Source organism: Rhinopithecus roxellana, chromosome 5 (assembly GCF_007565055.1).
Source record: "Rhinopithecus roxellana isolate Shanxi Qingling chromosome 5, ASM756505v1, whole genome shotgun sequence".
In the NCBI taxonomy this organism is placed as follows: domain Eukaryota; kingdom Metazoa; phylum Chordata; class Mammalia; order Primates; family Cercopithecidae; genus Rhinopithecus; species Rhinopithecus roxellana.
In genome coordinates this window covers 152,700,717-152,720,384 of record NC_044553.1, presented here as the reverse complement: position 1 = coordinate 152,720,384, position 19,668 = coordinate 152,700,717, and the positions used below count along the sequence as shown (strand labels likewise).

At 38.7% G+C, this 19,668-nt stretch overlaps 1 protein-coding gene across 5 annotated transcripts in view; it reads right to left on the bottom strand.

Moving 5' to 3' along the window:
* Positions 1–18,970, bottom strand: part of PPP4R4 (protein phosphatase 4 regulatory subunit 4) — a 107,591-nt gene extending 88,621 nt beyond the window's left edge. For 4 of the 5 annotated variants that reach the window (XM_030931664.1, XM_030931659.1, XM_030931661.1 and 1 more), the window contains exons 1-2: positions 18,706–18,970; positions 17,142–17,215 (exon numbers count right to left, since the gene is read on the bottom strand). In XM_030931664.1, coding sequence (XP_030787524.1) covers positions 17,142–17,215; positions 18,706–18,822 — 191 coding nt within the window. In that variant the 5' untranslated portion in view covers positions 18,823–18,970. The remainder of the gene's footprint in view (positions 1–17,141; positions 17,216–18,705) is intronic. The other variant, XM_030931660.1, reaches the window with a different exon arrangement.
* Positions 18,971–19,668: the final 698 nt, after the last annotated feature.

Here is a 19,668-nt window from a genome sequence, read left to right as displayed (position 1 = left end):
AAAGTCCTCTTTTCCTAGCCTGGATACCCTCATAATTTGTTTAATCCTAAACCGCTTGGACAAGAGAGAGGAGATGAGCAGATGCTATCCAAAAATGATGACGTGACATAATCAGTCAGTACTATATCTGAGAACTCTAGCTTTGCTACTGTTCAACTATGTGTAGGATATCAAATGTCTGTAGTTATAGAGAGCCAGTTATCCTACTCCTAGCAGCTCTCACTTAAAATCCAAAGTATAACTCATAAGCTGCTGATACTGTGCTTGAGTTTATAACAATAAAGCAGATGCCATAAAGGCCTTGCTTTGAGTTCACAATAAAAACTAAACTTTACGTAGCTGATAGTTAATTATTTCCTTACTCAAATTAAATTATTAAACAGTTTGTTTTAATGAATAGAACAAAATAAATTAAATGATTACCTTAGAGAATTAACCTTCCAAGAAAGACAAAACCTTCTTTGAAGGCAAAGATGACTGATAGAGGGACTCAAGAAACTAAGCAGAAGACACTGAATACCAATCCCTAACATCAGTAATTTTTCAAATATAGCATATTTCCATATGTCAGTCCTGTAAAATGAAATTCCTAATAATGTTAAATCTTTAAAACATTGCCTTAAAAGGTTTATGTAGAAAACCATTCAAACCTGATTATAGTCTTCATGCTTAAGACCATACAGAAACAAATAATATTTTTTAGTAGGACCAAAGAAAGAGTAAAAGAAAAATTAACATTTAAGGGCCTACTATGTGCTATACAAGGCACTTTACATACATAATCATATTAATCATCACAATATATGAGCAGTATATTTCTATCCTTACTGATGCTCAGGAAAAAAAAAAAAATGGGATTCACCCAAAGTCATGTGACTAGTAAAGATTAGAGCCAGTATTCCAACCTATGATTTCTCAGTCCATAACCTACAGCCATCATACCACCTCAGATCATAGTCCCATCATAAGAACTCGCTTAAATGCCAGCCTAAAAGGATTTCTAAGTTGATAATTTTGTGAGAGTTATGTTCATGATTTATTTAATAATATTTATGTTACCAATAAATTATTTTACTAATAATGTCCACTATGTATCTTTTACTATCAATGCCATGTCAAAACAATATACACAAGTTTCATGTTCCTTGCGAAGAGATAAACTCCTCTTTGGATTAAACCTTTTTGGGAGGCCGAGACGGGAGGATCACGAGGTCAGGAGATCAAGACCATCCTGGCTAACATGGTGAAACCCCGTCTCTACTAAGAAATACAAAAAACTAGCCGGGCGAGGTGGCGGGTGCCTGTAGTCTCAGCTGCTCGGGAGGCTGAGGCAGGAGAATGGCGTAAACCCGGGAGGCGGAGCTTGCAGTGAGCTGAGATCTGGCCACTGCATTCCAACCTGGGCGACAGAGCGAGACTCCGTCTCAAAAAAAAAAAAAAACCTTTATCACCAATGATACAGAGAATATTGCCTTCTGAGTGGCTCTTCGACAACTTATACAGCAAGACAGGAGGAATAAGTTCCCCTGTTCTGTACCACCGTAGGGTAAATATGATTAACAACTTAAGTGTATATTTTCAAAAAGCTAGAAGAGATAATTTTGAATGTTCACAACACAAAAGAATGATAAATGTTCAAGGTGATGAATGCTAACTACTCTGATTTGATCATTACACACTGCATACATGTATTGAAATATGCTCTGCATCCCATAAATATATACAATTATTACATGTCAACTAAAAATAAAAATAAATAAAGGCCCAAAATTTGCCTGAAAAACACAAATGAGCTTATTTTCCCCTCCCTCTTTATACCAACAAGGGTACAAACAGCCCTCTGATTGCTCAGGATACAGTTCAGAATTATTTCAACCTTCCCTTTCTCCTCACACCCCACAGCACATTTCACAACAGTGTAACAAGATGTGTATGACTCCCAAATGTTCTGGATTGAAAAGAACTTACTAAGGTGCAAGTATACCTGTGGCATTAATAAATCGTCAGTTTTTTGTATTGTTTATCTTGGATTTTTTCCATATTATAGTGCAATATAAATAACATTATATTTGATATTAACTTTGATATGTTTTACTGTATGATATATAGAAGAATAGTTGTTAAATTTTAGTTTCAGTTCTATATATTAATACACATGCACACAAACGTGTGTATATGTGGGGTCACAATTTAAAATGTATTCCTTACATGATAAGGTCCTAGCAAAAAAAAAAAGTTGGAAATCACAGCTCTACAGTATTTTGCATAGAGTAAAAGGGAATATTACCAAAGTTTGTCCTAAATATATGAGCTATAGCAGGAATATTGAAAGGTATGCAAAACGTTAGTTCAGGAATAACTATATAAACTTGGAAGAGTTCTGGAAACATTGTAAGCTCCCTCCTGTTAACTTTTTTAACCAGCCTTTCTATTTCCTCATTAACAAATAGCAGTAAAAATTCCTTTAAAATACTTTTTTTTTTTTTTTTTTTTTTTTTTTTTTGAGACAGTCTCCCTGCATCGCCCAGGCTTAAGTGCAATGGCGCAATCTTGGCTCACGGCAACCTCTGCCTCCCGGGTTCAAGCAATTCTCCTGCCTCAGCCTCCTAAGTAGCTGGGGCTACAGGCACACGCTACCACACCTGGCTAATTTTTTAGTAAAGACAGGGTTTCACCATATTGGCCAGGCTGGTCTCGAATTCCTGACCCCAATGATCCGCCCACCTGAGCCTCCCAGAGTGCTGGGATTACAGGCGTGAGCCACCATGCCCAGCCTAAAATACTTTTTTAAAATATATAGATACATTAGGACATAGGAGGGGAAAAGGGCTAGCTAAGATAACATACTGCCAACCCAGCCAGTAAGACAAACTCAGAATAGTAACCGACAGCTATTAAAAACAAACAAACAAACAAACCAGGTGTGGTGGCACGCTCCTGTAATCCCAGCTACTAGAGAGGCTAAGGCAGGAGGATTGCTTGAGGTCAGGAGTTTAAGACCAGCCTGTGCAATATATTAAGACCCTATCTCCAAAAAAAAAAAAAAAAAAAAGATAAAAGCAGGCCAAGTCCCTGGCACCTACAGGAAGAAGGTGTGACAAATAAGTATCACAGGAAGGAGAAGAGACCCAATTACCTAACCTAAACAGGTGAAGTGACATGTTCAATCATTCAGGAACTGCTGGGTGCCGGGCACTGGTTCTGGATTCTCCAACACAGTCTAATAACGCTTTATGCCTAGCACAGAATGTGTCAGACAATGAAGACTGTCAAGAGTACTGACAGAAAAAGAAAGAATATAAAATTACTCCCAGGTTTCCCTCCAGTATGATACCGAAAGATGGTCAGGCTTCAATAACAAGAGGAGACATATTTAGGTAAGAAGTGATGAATGCAGTTTCGAGCACATGGAGTTTGAAAAGCCAGCAAGACATTCTGGTGCAGACACCCTGGTGGAGGTGCCCAGTAAACAGAAATGATCCAAAATTGAGAAGGAAAAGGCCAAGGCTGCAGTCACACATTTGGAAATCATGCATGGAAATGATGACTGAAATCCAGAATGGATAATATGACCCAGAAAGAGAGTCCCGAATAATACACAGTGGCTCCTGTCTGTTCATTTGACTGATTATCACTGTAAGTGGGGCACTGAATCAGAAGAAATGTAATACAAACACATCAATTATAATATTTAAAAACTCATCAGTCAATCCAAAATCAATCTGTAAAAGCTACGTGAAATAATTATTTCTTTTCTCTAATAATAAAGACAGGATAAGATAGAATAAAATGAAATGTTCAAATTAAAAGGGGGTCTTGGAAATATAACACATCTCTTTCACATTGTGACAACGAAGAAACCAACATCTACAGAGATTATGGAACTTAGGTCAACCAGCTAGTTACTATCAGGGTCAAAATGTCATCTCTACAAAGCAAGAGAGCTGATTTTTAAAAACTATTGATCCTATAATCTCTCTCATGGGTTCCTAAATAACTATTCATTTAAATAAATTTTACATACGTATATTTAAAAAACAAAGTCAATTTTCTCCCTGATTTCTCTTATGGTAACTGTTTTAGATATTCTTATCATTCAACAACATACAAATTATCAGTCCTCTAATTATTCTAAAATAATTTTTTTCAGTTTTATTGAGGCATAACTGACAAAAATGCTGCATATTCAAGATATATGATGTGATGGGATTTTTTAACCCTTTTTAATTGTAAATTGAGAAAAAATAATCTATGTATTCACAGGCTACAAAGTGATTATGATATCTTACTATACGTATACATTATAAAATGATTACTACAGTAAAGCTAATCAACATGTCCATCACCTCACATAATGACTTTTTGTGATGAGAATACTTAAGATCTACTCTCTTAGCAAATTTCAACTACACAATTGTCTAAGGAAATATAATTATTAATTACAACAAATGTAATTCAACAGCAAATAATTTAGGTACTATATCAAGATACAAATGTTTCTCTATATGTGTGTGTGTGTATACACACATATATATATATTTTAGGCAAGATATATATACCCCTGTCAAGATTTCAATATGTTGTTCAAGGACTAGGTCCACATGCTATTTATGTAGTAATAATGAAGAAACTAAGCAGTGTAACAGAATAATAGGCATTTTGATTGTAGGGTCATCTTCATAAAATACAATCAAAATAAGACATTATAAGAAAACTGATGATTAATCCTCTTATTAACATAAATGACAAAATCCTCCACAAAATATTAGCAAAGAGTCCAGAAACATAAAAAAACTAATACATAATGAACAAGTAGGATTTATTCCAAGAATGAGAGGTTGGTTCATCATTCAAAAATTAATCAATGTACTTCACTGTATTAAAAGACAATAAGAAAAGCCATAACCCATATCAATAGATACAGAAAAAAAAATTCTACAAGATTCAATACCCATTCGTGGTAAAACTTAGCAAATTAGGAATACAGGAAACTTAACCTAATGGTATCTATTTAAAAAGTACAACCACATTATACTTAATGGTAAGAGACAGAATGCTTTCTCCCTAAGATGACGAAAGCCTGGAAGTCATCTCTCGCCACTCCCACAGTGGAAAAATCTGGCAGGTATTTCCTTAAGTGAATGGCCTAAATTAACATAACTGAGGATAAATCCATGGTGATAGCATGAACCCCGATATGATGAGATAAGAAAGGCATTTTGCCACTATGGTACTCTTCCTAAAAGCACTTAACCCCAGTCTAATTATAAGAAATAACATCACACAAATCCAACTTGAGGGACAGTCTATGAAATACCTGACCAGTACTCTTCAAAACTATCAAGATCATGAAAAATAAGAAAAAGTTAAGAAAGTGTCACAGCCAAGAGAAGACTAAGGAGACATAAATACAATGCGGTTTCCTGGAGTTGATCTTGAAACAGAAAAAAAAAAAAAAAAAAGTGAAAAAACTAGTGAAATCCAAATAAAGTCTGAGGTTTAGTTTAGAGTGATGTATCAATGTTAATTTCTGAATGTTTGAAAGATGTACCATGATTATGTATTAATAACATGTTAGCATTAGGGGACACTGGTGGAAGGTATATAGGAACTTTCTAAACTAACTGCAATGTTTGTGAAAATTTAAAATTATTCTGAAATTTAAAAAATTAATTAAAAGGACAAAAAATGATATACTTTTTAAACACCAGCCAAAAGAAGGTTGGAATGAATATGTGAATATTAGATAAAGTAGATTACAAAACAACGTATATTCTCTTTTCTTTTTCTTTTTCTTTTTTTTCCGAGACAGAGTCTTGCTCTGTCGCCCAGGCTGGAGTGCAGTGGCGCAATCTCGTCTCACTGCAACCTCGGCTTCCCAGGCTCACGCCATTCTCCTGCCTCAGCCTCCCGAGTAGCTGGACTACAGGTGCCCGCCATCACGCCTGGCTAGGGTTTTTTTTTTTTGTATTTTTAGTAGAGATGGGGTTTCACCGTGTTAGCCAAGATGGTCTCGATCTTCTGACCTCATGATCCGCCAGCCTCGGCCTCCCAAAGTGCTGGGATTACAGGCGTGAGCCACCGTGCCTGGCCAATTTTTGTATTTTTAGTAGAGACAGGGTTTCACCATTTTGGCCAGACTGGTCTCAAACTCTTGCCTTGTAAGCCACCCACCTCGGCCTCCCAAAGTGCTGGGATTACAGGTGTGAGCCACTGTGCCCAGCCTAACAAAGTATATTTCAAATAATAAACATTATTTAATGATAAAGGGGTCAATTCAAGAAAACATAATAATGCTAATTTTATGTGCATTTCACCACACAGTTTCAAAATACATAAACTACTAGTAAAAAATTATATATTTGAAAGGAAGAATAGACAAACCTGAAATTACAGTTGGAGACTTCAATACTCTCTCTCTGTAATCAATAGAACAAATTATAAACACAATGAAATAATACTACACACCACTAGAATGACTTAAAATTAAAAAGACTCATCATATCAAGTGTTATCAAGTATAAGGAGCAACTCCAACGCTCATATACTGCTGGTGGAAATATAAAATGGTACCATCACCTTAGAAACAATTTAGCAGTTTCTTAAAGGTATAAACATACATTGACTATATGGTCCTGCAATTCGATGTTTACCAGAGAGGAAGGAAAGCACATGTCTACATGAAGATTTACAAATGAACGTGTATAGTCACTGAGTTTGTAAAAGCCCAAAACTGAAAATTACCCAAATGTCCATCAACTGATGAATGGATAAACAAGATGTGTTACACCCATTATTTGGAATCACTATCAATAATAAAAAGCACTAAACTAACAATATAAGCAACATCAAGGATGAACTACAAAATAATTAGATTAAAAGAAGCCAGACAAAAGAGTAGACTGTATGATCCATTTCTATAAAATTCTAGAAATTGGAAACTAATTTATAGTAATGGAAAGCAGATCAGTGGTTGCCTGGAATGGAAGGGGCTCACGGGAGGGAGAGAGAGAGAATCTAAGGACACAAGTAGCTTTTGGGAGTGATGGATATGTTCAATATCTGAATTGTGTATACATATGTCAAAGTTCATTAAATTATAGTTTAAATATGTGTGATTTATTAGATGTGAATTATACCTCAAAAAGCTTCAAAAAATGAAAAAATATATAGTCAGCATATGACCCAACAAACATTCTTAGGCATTTATCCAAGAGATATAAAAAAACTATGTCTAGATTCCACAACAGGCAAAATTATTCCACGGTGACAAAAGCAGATTAATGGTTGCTTAGGGTTAGGGTGTGGAGTTAACTGCAAAGACATACCAGTGGCTTTTGTGGGGGTGATGAAAATGTTCTATATTTTGTGCTAGTCATACAGGTGTACCCATTTGTCAAAACTCATCAAACTATAAACTTAAATTATACTTCAATAAATGTATTTTCCAAAAATGGAGGTGGGGGGATTTGGTGCATCATCTAGAAAACTAATCTAGAGAGGAAACTTTATAACACAAGAAGTTTCTAAATGGTATGTTTCCTGTATATCCAAAGTAAAATATGTTCCCAATCCCAAACAGATGATTTAAAAGGGCAGCAACAACTATCCTTTACTGAACAGTACTCTGTACCAAGCACTGTGCCCTATACATACATTTCCTCTAATCGTCTCAACAATCCTGCAATGAAGGTATTATTATTCTCATTTTATTTTTTGTTTGTTTGTTTTGAGACAGGGTCTCACACTGTTGCCCAGGCTGGAGTTCAGTGGCACACTCGTGGCTTACTGCAGCCTCAAACTCCTGAGCGCAAAAAAAAAAACAAAACAAAAAAAAAAAAAAAAAAAACAGGCACAAGCCACCATTCCTGGATACTTTTTAAAATTTTTTTGTAGAGACAAGGTCTCGCTATATTGCCCAGGCTAGTCTCGAATTCCTGGGTTCAATTGATCCTCCTGCCTTGACCTCTCAAATTGCTGGGATTACAGGCGTGAGAGCCACTGTGCCCAGCCTATTTATTCCCATTTTAGATTAGGAGACTTGGGCTCACAGAAGATAAGCAACTTACCCAAGGTCTCTCAGTAAGTAAATGAGCAAGCCTCAGCCTCCAAGAATAAATCTGGGTCTGCCTTAAACTATTTCCAATATAACATACTGACTCCCAGTACCTGTTAATTGAGGATAACCTCTATTCTACTGAATAAGAAAAACACATTTGCTTCCTTAAACTATCTCCTTGAATACAAGTATCTGCCAGTATAATGACCTTCATTCCCCAGGAGATGCCTAGCACATAAGTACTCAGATATGTTTTAACCTAAATTCATAAGATTTACTGTAAAGCAACTATTAGTTGCATTACAAATCTTTTCCATTATTAACATCTCTGATTGGAGGGAAAATTACATTCTAAGGGTATAATAGATTTTGCAATTATTACCAACATGATTACCATATACCAGTATTATACCAGTATCATCTAAGGATAAGCCAAAAGTGGCTTTTGGCTTATGAAGAACTAAGCCTAAACACTTTCTCTATGCTTTCCACATTTGATAGCCAACACAGTCAATGAAAGACACTATAATACCCAAAACATCAAACTGAAAGATGTACAGATTTAAAAGATCATTGGACCTTATTCAATGCTTTAATTCCCTTCATGTAATCTTAATTTTAAGAAGACAGGCCTGGTGACTCATACCTATAATCCCAGCACCCTAGGGGCTGAGGTAGGTGAATCACTTGAGGCCAGGAGTTTGAGACAAGACTGGGCAATACAGCAAGACCCCCATCTCTACAAAAAAAACTTAATTAGCTAGGCATGGTGGCTAATGCCTATAGTTTCAGCTACTCAGGAGGCTGAGGCAGGAGGAACACTTGAGCCCAGAAGTTCAACTTATTGTGACCTATGATCATACCACTGCACTCCAGCCTGGGTGACACAGCAAGACCTTGTCTCAAAAAAAAAAAAAGAAAGCTATGAATTTTACCACTTGGTATGGTGAACATTTTAATTCTTAATGTCAATACTAAGAAACTACTGCACAATTCAAAACTACAAGACTGGGAACCAAGCAATACAACTCCCACTTTTTACTGGGAACTAATTAGTTATAATTTATGATAGAATTCAACCTTCCTGTGTCCCTGTGTCTCACTTAGCTACTTCCCAAGAGGGAGCATTGGGATGAATTAATTGCTCATGAAAATAAACACATACACATGCGTGCATACACATTTACAATATACATATGTTATAATATGATTACATTGTAGTTACATAACTTAACACATTCTTTATTCAAATATGTATACTCATTTATTTTATATTGCTTTATATATTATATTTATTTTATAGATTAATTTTAATATATTTTATTATTCTATATTATGAAATTATTTTATATTACAGAATTTATAGGCATTTTTACATAAAACACTATGCTTACAAGATGAAAACTTTGCTCAATTCTCTCACATCACATTATGTTATTACGCTTTCAGAGGTCTTTTCAATGACATTATATGGGTCACTTTTACATTGATGAGAATATTTCACTTTTTAATTTTAAGCTATTCCTACAGATCCCATGAGAGCATTCTGCTTTCTACAGATGTCACAGAGAAACCTTTCTGAATCTTCGGTAAGTAGGAAAAAAGACACAGATGCCTCCCATGGTTGTTCTCATAACAAAAGAAAAGGAAACAGAGATGGGAAACAATCTCCAAACCTTTTGTATTCAGAGACCTAGTACTTTTCCAAAACAGGGATTCAAGGTTTGCCAAAGACTTCAGTAATTTGACCTTAGCAATAATGGAAGGTATACAGCTGGAATCCATTATATACTGCTCTTAATATATTAAACAGTGATCCCTCTGTCCTAAAGAATACAAATGAAGATGCCTGCAATTTCCATGTAGAAAGGCAAGTCATTTGTACATCATCTTCACAGAAGATGACAATGTGGGCAATTTTTTTTTAATGAGGACCTCTTAGAATCATTAAAAGCACAGGGACTGAGAATAGCACTCCCAGGAACAGGGAGACTCCAATATCCACTTTGTTTCTCTTTTTCTTAGAAAAACTAATCACACGACATGCCTCATCCCCTAAGAGACAATCCAATAACTGAGAGTCTTCTAACCAACAGTCTAGCCAAGTAAAACCTTATAGAACTCCCCTTCTTGTAGGGAAAGAAAAAAAGTTAGATGGTGTTAAGTCATGCACAGAGAAACGAAACATCTAAAGGCTATTAACTAGGAAGCTTGTTATTGATATGCTAGAAATTATGTACTAAGAAGTTTGTCACTTTTGTTTGCTAAAAAAAATATAGGCTGGGACCACTCAAACACTGCTGGCAGAAGTACAAACTAGTCAAAGCACACTGGAAAACTGTTTAGCAATATCTTTTAAGCCGGACATAGGCATATGCTATGACCAACAATTCTACTTCCATAATGATACCTAAAAGAAAAGCACACATGTATTCACCAAGAGACTTGAACATGAATGATTATAACAGCATTATTCATAAAAGCCCGAAACTGAAAACTAAGCCAAATGTCCATCAGCAGTGGAATGAATAAATTGTGATATATTCACATAATGGAATAGTATACAGCAATGAGAATGAACAATCTATTGCTCCATGCAACAATATGGATAAATTTCTTTTTTAAAATGTTGAGCAAAAGAAGCTATACACAAAAGGTACATAGAGTGTTTCCTACTATATAAAGTTCAAAATCAAGTAAATGAATGTATAGTGTTAGAAGTCAGGAGAGTAGCTACCCTTTGCAGGAAGTACAAGGCACTGGGACAGGAATACAAAGGAAGCTACTAAGCTAACACGATAATGTTCTATGCTTTAATCTGGATACTGGGTACATGGGTGTGTTCACTTGTGAGAAATCAACAAGCTGTGTTACGATTTGTGCACATTTCTGCATATATTCAAAGCTCGTGTTAAAAAACAAAATATAAGCTTATTTATAAAAGTACTTTTTTAACTGATATTCCAAATTCATTACTTTTTTTAATGTATAAAGGCAAACGAAGAACAAACCAGACGATGGGAATGAATTCAACAGAGAGACAGGAGAGGAATATCAAGAATGAAGCAAGATCATCACAGAGCACACTTGGAAAGGAGATGGTATGTATCTCTCTCAAACAAAGGTGTTTGAGATGTGACAAGATGTGAAAAGGCCTGATTAAGCAATACTCTCTCTACTCTCTTGCAACTGCAAGCTGAAAGCTTGTCGCTAATAGACTGCTCTCTGGAAAGCCCACAGAATTCCACTCTCACTAGTTGAGTTGTAATTAAGAGTCAGCTAAGTATGTTCCCAAACTAGTTTATCTCAAATTTCACTTGCTGTTGCAATTACATCATTACATAATTTAATTAAATATTACCTAAATATATGAATACATATATTTGTTTCTATAAAAATTAAGTTAAAAGTTTTAGAAAAACTAAATTCAATAAACATAAGTTGTCAAAGAAAATTGCTATTAAAGTATTTCGGAAGAACAAAACTTTTAAAACACAAGTAGAAAATCATAAAAACCTAGAACCATGCTTTCAGACTGCTTCATAAGCAAATTTAAATTCTTGTTCAACTATAAAGAAAACTGAACTTGATATTGTAAATGCATTATGGGGTGATTTATGAAAGAAGGAGAATTTCAAACTTTAATCAGTAGACCCATATTCAAAGAAAAGACCATGACTCTACATCAAAAGATTGGCAAATGAAAATATATTTATAGTTTACATTAGAATGTACTGTTGAAAATATGTATCATTTATGATTTTATGATTCTAGCCAATTGTTTGTGTTAACGAACCAACTATCTATCTTAATTGTGAAGAATGCAAAAGTCCTCTCCTGTGTATCACTAGAGAAAACTGAGCAAGCAATACTGGTCACTCAAGACCACCTATATACACATACACACATGCACGCACAAACGCAAATGTGATCTCTTTCTCTCCCTCCCTCTCTCTCTCTCTCTCACACACACACACACACCATGCCTCACTAAAACAATACTGAAAGGCAGCAAGCATCAAAAATAGAAATCAAGACAATAATGAAAGTAAATGTGGGACACAGGTCTTAAATGAGGGCATTCAAAGGAGTTTTCCACACAACTTTCCACTATGGGATAGCAAATAAGGTAGGTATTTTACAAGATAAAACAACTAAAAGCCAGGTGGGTAGCAAAGCTTTAAACACTGGAGTTCTTCCTCATTGTCTCATTGCTACCCTATCCTAGTCTTGAACCCAGGAAGTACGCCAGAGTTCTCACATGGTACAATACTTGTTTATTTCCATTGATTTGACTGCAGAAATCTCACTCCTTCATATCACTAGGGGGAGCACTTACTCTTTAAAAAATAGTAAGAGAAAGTTTTTTTAAAAAAGTTCCAATTAAAGATGCACTTTATGATGGGGGCATTGGCTGTGGAGGTGGTATGTGCCTTCTGTAGTCCCAGGTATTCAGAAAGCTGAAGTGGGAGGATCATTTTAACCCAGGAGTTAGAGCACTATGACTGTGCCTGTGAATAGCCACTGCACTCCAGCCTAGGAAACAGCGTGAGACCTTGTCTTTAAAATAGAAAAAAGAAAAAAAAAAAAGCAAAGCTCTTTATCTGACTGTCCCAGGAAAGCAAAGTGCAAAATGATTTAAAACTCACAGCACAAAGTGAAAATATTTTTAAAGTCACAAATGACTTTAAAAGTAAGCAACATAAAAGCTAGTCTCAGTACATTAACCAATCAACACAGTTAATGCATAACAGCAACTATTACTTAGGGTCATTTGTTAAGAAAATATAAATCAACAGGCTGACCTTACTATTACTCAGTTAAAAATGCTTAATTATGATTTGTGAAGATTCTAATTTCTGATAAATACTATTAGCAAATGAAGTTAATGGATATCTATCACAAACTTCAGTTGATATACTTTGTCTGTTTATTAAATTATTGGAAGGCAAAATTAATACCATTATCCTCTTTTAAAGTTTTAAATGTAACTTGAGCACCTAAGTAGCAAGGAAATAGGGAAAGGGAAAAGGAGACAGAAGGGAATTAACAGTAATGGGATGCCTATCATGTGCCAGGTGCTTCAACCACACTGGGAAAAGGGAATTATTATTTCCGCTTTACAAATGAAAAGCAGGGCTCGAAAACCATAACTAACTTGACCACTGTCACATAGATAATAAGTTATAGAAGAAGATATGACCCAGAATACCTAAAATTAAAAATATCAGAAGTTGCTTAATTCATCTTGCAGTATGGTCATCTTAAATACTCTTTATTCCATCAAGAGTTATATATTTATATCACAGCAAAGAACAAGAAAGAACAACAGGAAAGCTTGCCCTTGTCCTCTAAAAGCTTGTCCTCCAGGACCTTACAATCTACTGAAGAAAACATGTACACACAGTTAAGGAATATAAATCAATGATTAATGGCCAATTGAAGACAGCACCACTAAGTGATAAGGGAGATCAAAGAAGCCTGGGATCCATGTGGTTTAAGCAGTTAGGGAAGACTTTATGAAAGATGTAAGATTACAGTTGGATCCTAGAGATGCTATATGTTGGACAGGGATATATTGAAAGAGTACTCCAGGATGAGCAAAAGCAAAAGTTAAGGATAAACACAATGAAACTGAGTAACAGTGAAAAGGCCAGCATGACTGAATCAAAAAGTGAAGAATTAAGTGGAAACAACTCAATATCCATCAACCGATGAATGGCTAAACAAAAGTGCTATATCCATACAGTAGAATACTACACTGCAACAAAAAGAAATAAACTACTAATACCTGCTATAACATGGGTGAACCATGAAAACATTATGCTAAGTGAAAGAAGTCAGTCACAAAAGGCCACATACTGTATGATCCCATGTTTAGGAATGTCCAGAATAGGCAAATCCATATATACAGGAAGCAGAATAGTGGTTCCCAAAGGCTGAGAGGGTTGGTATTGAGGAGTAACTGCTAATAGTACAAAGTTTCTTTTGTGGGTGACAAAAATCTTCTAAAATTGATTGCGGTCATGGTTGCACAATTCTGTGAATATACTAAAACCCGCTTACCTATGCAGTTTAAGTGAGTGAACTACAGGGACTATGCATTATATCTCAATAAAGCCATTTTTAAAAGTGGAGGACTGGTGGGACATCACATTGCACAGCTAAGATAGAGTCACCTATGGAGTATTCTGAATGCCAGGCTTCAGGGTCTACACTTTATCTGGTAGGCAGTCAGAAATATACAAGTATAGATTTACCGAATGAAAGCACAGTATACATACTTAGGATTCTTCCATAATAAAATCATTCACATGTTTTAAGTACATTCCAAAAATATATGCAAAATCACAAAGAAGAGAAAGGACAGGAAAAAGATAAGATATGATTTTGACTAAGACACAAGCTGGGACTATTAGGAAAGTTGTTTTGCTTCAGTGCTAAATGTCACAGATGGGTATAGCAGCATCATATGTGTGCAAAACCACAAATTCATCTGTGTCAAATCTTTGAAGACTGTAATAATTCTAAACTTAATTGTGAAAATGTCATTAATAAATGACTTGCCATATTTCAGGGTAAGATAATGAACAGTATAATTTGTTTTTCATTAATGATAGTACTCTATATATAATGCTTTTTTCAGATACTGGATTCAATCTAAGTGCTACCAGAAACTCCACTAATATAAAGCACTGCTTACTGATGCTTACATATCTGACTTTGAATTCTAATTTAACATAATACTCCAAAATAGTTTTAATATACAAAATAAAAGAACTAAATAAACAAACCTGACACATAAAAGCCAAGAGAAAAAATATATATGTTACATATTATACATTTATATAATATTCAATGCAAGGAACAGGTAAAGTGCTCAAAAATAAACCTGAAAATCACTGACAGAGGGAAAAAAGGACTCAGCAAAGTACAAACTAAAAAAAGGAATAAATTACATTTACAATAGCAGGCTCAATACATGAGAGAAGATGAGAAGGCCTAAACCGAGGCAAAGTTCGGAACATCTCTATGAAACAATCCTGTCCCCTCCCCTGAATCCCAGGGAAGAAAGACCCTTTCAGGCATTCTTGGCATCATCCCTCCCAAAGCTGGACTAAGGTGAAATCCCACATTCCCCCACGAGGTGGTAAGATGTTAGGGATACAAAAGAAGAACTCAGCTGGAGAACCCATACACAACCAGACCAGTGTTCCCCTTCTGAGTCACCTTGCAAACCTCCTTCAAGGTAGGTGAGCCACAGGAAACTAAAGGAGATATTGAATCTCTTTCAAAATTCTCTTGTCTAAGAATAAGAGGGGCCTTCTGTCTCTATAAGGGCTTTGTAAATTCCAGAAATGAGTGAAACTTATGTTGAGTCTGAGAAATAAAGACAACTCAGACAACCTGGCTTGCTAACAAACAATAAAAGCAAAATAGAAAACAAATAAGCTTTCCTTAAAAAAAAGGCTTATCACTGATATCTAGAATACGGTGTCTTCTATCACAAGTAAATAGAGCAAGACTCTCCATTTCCTAATTCTAAGCCAGTGTTTGTACTAAAGAAAATTCAGCAGGAATAAACAGGAGTTTATTTCAAATCATTAACTGTTGTAGATTTAAACACATTTATCCACACTTTCATCAATTTTCTACCTACTTTGAGTAAAAGAACTGTGGGAATAGGCAAATGTTGATAACTATTGTTCACCATAATAAACATGTTAATTATTAAGGAATAAAGTATTCCAAATACAACACAATAAAATATGAAAACTGGTTAAAAGTTGGATTATTCTCTAAGTAAACACCCAAAACACATACCATTGAATTCATACATAAATAGAAGTTTTCTCTGAAGTAAATAGGTAGAAATGATGAGAGCATGCTACCACAGATATCACAAAGAGGGGAAAATAACATCAACATTAAGTCTAAGATGCAGATATATTTCTAAATGATACAATTATCAGAGGGAATGGTCTACATGGTAAATATGCTGATATTCTGACTAAAGTTACAACAGAAACTCATGATGCCACTTTTACTAGGCTAAAAAAGTAATTAAGAAAATTGAAGACCTGGAGAGGGAGTTATTTTTTTGGTTTTTTTTTTTTTTTTTTTTTTTTTTGTTACAGGATCATTCAATGAATAACATGGGACTGGAAACATGATCTGTAAACAAGAAAGGAGAACAAGAAACTTGCCAGTACCTGGAACTGGCACTGAGCTAAGGAAACAAGGATGACAAATATCCTAGGAGGTAAATTACATCAGTTTTCAAAATCTGATTCTGGAAAATAAGAGTGACTAATTTGCCGAAAGGGAAAAATATGTTGCGTAAGCTAATGAAAAATTTTAAATATACACAAACTGCTGTAGGAAATTTCTGTTTCTAAAGGATTTTAATCAATTAATTAAAACATCATTAATGTTCACTGTATTAGTTTTTAAGATGCTCAATCTACAAGACAATGTTTTAAATAGTTCAGAAAAATCTTGTAAATATTCGCAGTAACCATTTGCCTTGAGCAATTCTGTAGAACCTGTGAAATGGTTTGAAATTTAAACGACAGCAGGCTCAACTAAGTTTCCAAAACCCCTCAGACAAAATCATAAAGCTTGCATAGCAAAAGTACTACAAACAGGATATCCTGAACAGCAAAATGAACTACCATATTTGTGGATTTTTTTCCATGTAGTAGATCCCGTATAATGTGCCTACTCTACAATGAACTTAAAACTAATCACTGTATACTCAAGTCTCATCTAAACTTACTGAATCTTAAGTGAGAAAAACCAAAGCCAGAAAAGGAAAAAAGGATGAGGTTCAGCTCAAACCATCTGCTCTTCCTCCTCCAAGCAACATTCTATAAATTAGGTGTTTTATTTAAATTCTCAAATTCATAAGTCCATAACCAAATCTAATTTATAATATAGTTAAGTACTATGCACACAAAAGTACTCTGTTCAAGTGGCTAAGTTAATCTGAACATAACGGGAACATACATTTTAGAAAGCATTCATCTCTGCTGCCACAGGCGGAAAAAAAGAGCAATTTCACAGAAAGACTAGGAAATACCTGAGCAGATAAACAGCCCTTTCAATATCACTGAGGTCTTCATCGACTGTCAATCTTTCTATTTCTTCTGGTGTCTGTCAAGGGTACAATACACATTTATGCACCACAAACATTGGGTCAGTCTTGCCTCCCAACCTCCCAGTGACCCTCTATGAGGATAAACGAATGAAAAAGTTTCACAATTAAGCATTAACAACGAAAACTAATCGAGGAGCTGAGGATACCAGGCGACATCAATCAGGGAGGTCTCTAATTGGGTGGTCGAGTTTGGGGAGGGGACTGTTTTTTTTCTGTTTTTATCCTTCTAGCTTCTGGACTGCAGCTTGAAAATCACATCGTGGCTTCAGAACCTTGGCTGAAATCCATTTCATACGCATGTTATAAAACGAATAAATACACACACTTTTATCTCTAATACCTCACGGCTATTTCTCCAGCATTTTCCACCCCAAGAAATGCTAAAAGGGGGATGGATGAACACTGCAGCCGAGTAGGCATGAAAAGGACAAGATCTGGAGTGGGGGAGGGAAGGAAATAAACTCTGGGGCTGGAAGAAACCAGAGATTTGAGATATTGCGGCAGGTGGGAGTGAGAGGAGCTAAAGCAGCTAATTAAGCGATGGCCAGGGGAAAGGGGTCCTGTCCGTAAACTAGGTTTGCTGGCGCTAAAGGTTGGAGCCTCTGGGAGGAAGATGACTCTGCGGGGTGGGAGAGCCGGTGGGGGTGGGGGGAGCAAGCTGAAGGTTGACTCCCTCAAGGCGTTGGGGAGCAGGGTCCCAGCTAGAGTCCTGGAGGGGTTGGGAGGAAAGGATGCGCGGTGACTCAGGATGGCGGCAAAGGGTCGCGAGGGCTTGTAGAAGGGGCCCAGGACCACACTGAGAAAGGGTGCTGGCTGGGAAGCGAGAGGAGGCCGGGCTGCCTCGAGGGCAGAGGAGGCAGAGGGACGTGAGCTTGATCTGACTTGGTGGGCTGGGGGTGAGGGGTAGGGACGCCGGGTGGTGTCTCGAGGAGAGGTGGGGGGAGGAGTCGGGAATGCGTGGACCGAGGGGTGGGCCTGGGGCCAGAACCCGGGCGGCGTCAGCGGACCAGAGGTTGGGGAGCCCAGGAGAGGACCGGGGAGAAGTGGGCTGCGGCCTCGAGGGGCAGCTCCCGCGGGGTGGGGGTGGGGGGCGGAAGGAAGGGGGTCCGCGACTGAGGACGCTGGGGCTGCCCCGAGGGCTGGGGCTCGGCCGTTCCTGGGGGTGGGCCGGGGGGATTCGGACGCCTCAAAAGGGGCAAGGGCCGCCGGGCTGGCGCCGGGTCGGGGCTGGGGCAGGGACCCGTGCCTTGGGGATGGGGGTCCAGACTAGAGAGGACTGGGTCCGCGCTGAGGAGGGGTCCGGGAGGAGCTGGCTTAGAGCGACACGGCAACAGGGGCTGGAGGAGGACGGAGGGGCCGGTCCGACTGAGAGGGTCCCGGCGGCCCGAAGGAGGGGAGGGTGGTGGGGTGGGACAGAGATCAGCGCGGGGCCGTGCGGGGCAGGCGGCCGAACGCCCTGAGGGCAGGTCCTCTCCCCGGGGCGCACCTTGAGGCTCCGGCGGACCGGCCTCTCGATGATGGTGAGCTCCTGCAGGTCCTCCATGTAGCCGAACAGGCTGTTCTGACTGAAATCCATCGCGGCGGTGGACGGCGGCGGATGCATGGACCGCCGGGCACCCTCGCCGCCCGGGCTGGAGCGGCCCCGGGATGCCGGACGCGCTAAGCCCCGCGGCCGCCCACCAGCAGGACTTTCTCCCGCTCTTGGCCGCCGGAGCCCAGCGTGAGGCTGGCGGGCGGCGGTAGCAAGAGCACGGCCCTGCGAGGGGGCGGGGCGGGGCGGGCCCGGCGAGGGGGCGGGGCGAGGCGCGCGGGCGTGCTGTGGGGGCGGGGCCAGGGGCGGGGGCCTGCCACCTTGCCCGCCTCGGCCCCGCCCCCTCCCGGGTGCCGCGCGCACGAGGCCGGACGCAACTGCCGCGCAACGATGCGGCGGCCCCGCCACCCCTCTGCGCCCGCTCCTCGCTGTCCTCCTAAACTCCCGTCCGCCCCCAGCCAAGGGCGCCCCACCTCACGGCGCCTGCGCAGAGCCTTTTGCCTCCCGCAGCCGGCTGAGGCGGGCTGGGGGCGGGGGCTGGGGGCGGGGAGGCTGAGCCAATGAGAGCGGAAGCAGAGGAGAGTGAGCTGGCTGGGCTGCGGCTGCACCTGCTGACTTAACTGTCGGGTTATTCCCGGGACCGCCCACCCCAGCTGGCGGGTCGCGAACCCAGAGACCCCCCCAGCACAACTCCAGCCCTAAGGGGAGCGCTGAGTGCCCAAAATAAGCAGTTAGGACGCGGGGTGCCGAGCTGACGGGGGAGGAGGCTGTGGGAATACAGCCCTGGAGGGGCTGGCTTTTGGGCAAGGGCAGCATTCAGAAAAGGCCTCCCGGAGAAGAGTCACTTAAGCTGAATCTTAGCTTTCCCAAGAGAAATAATAAAAGCAAGCCCGTCTGGGGTTGAAGCCAGGGTGTGTT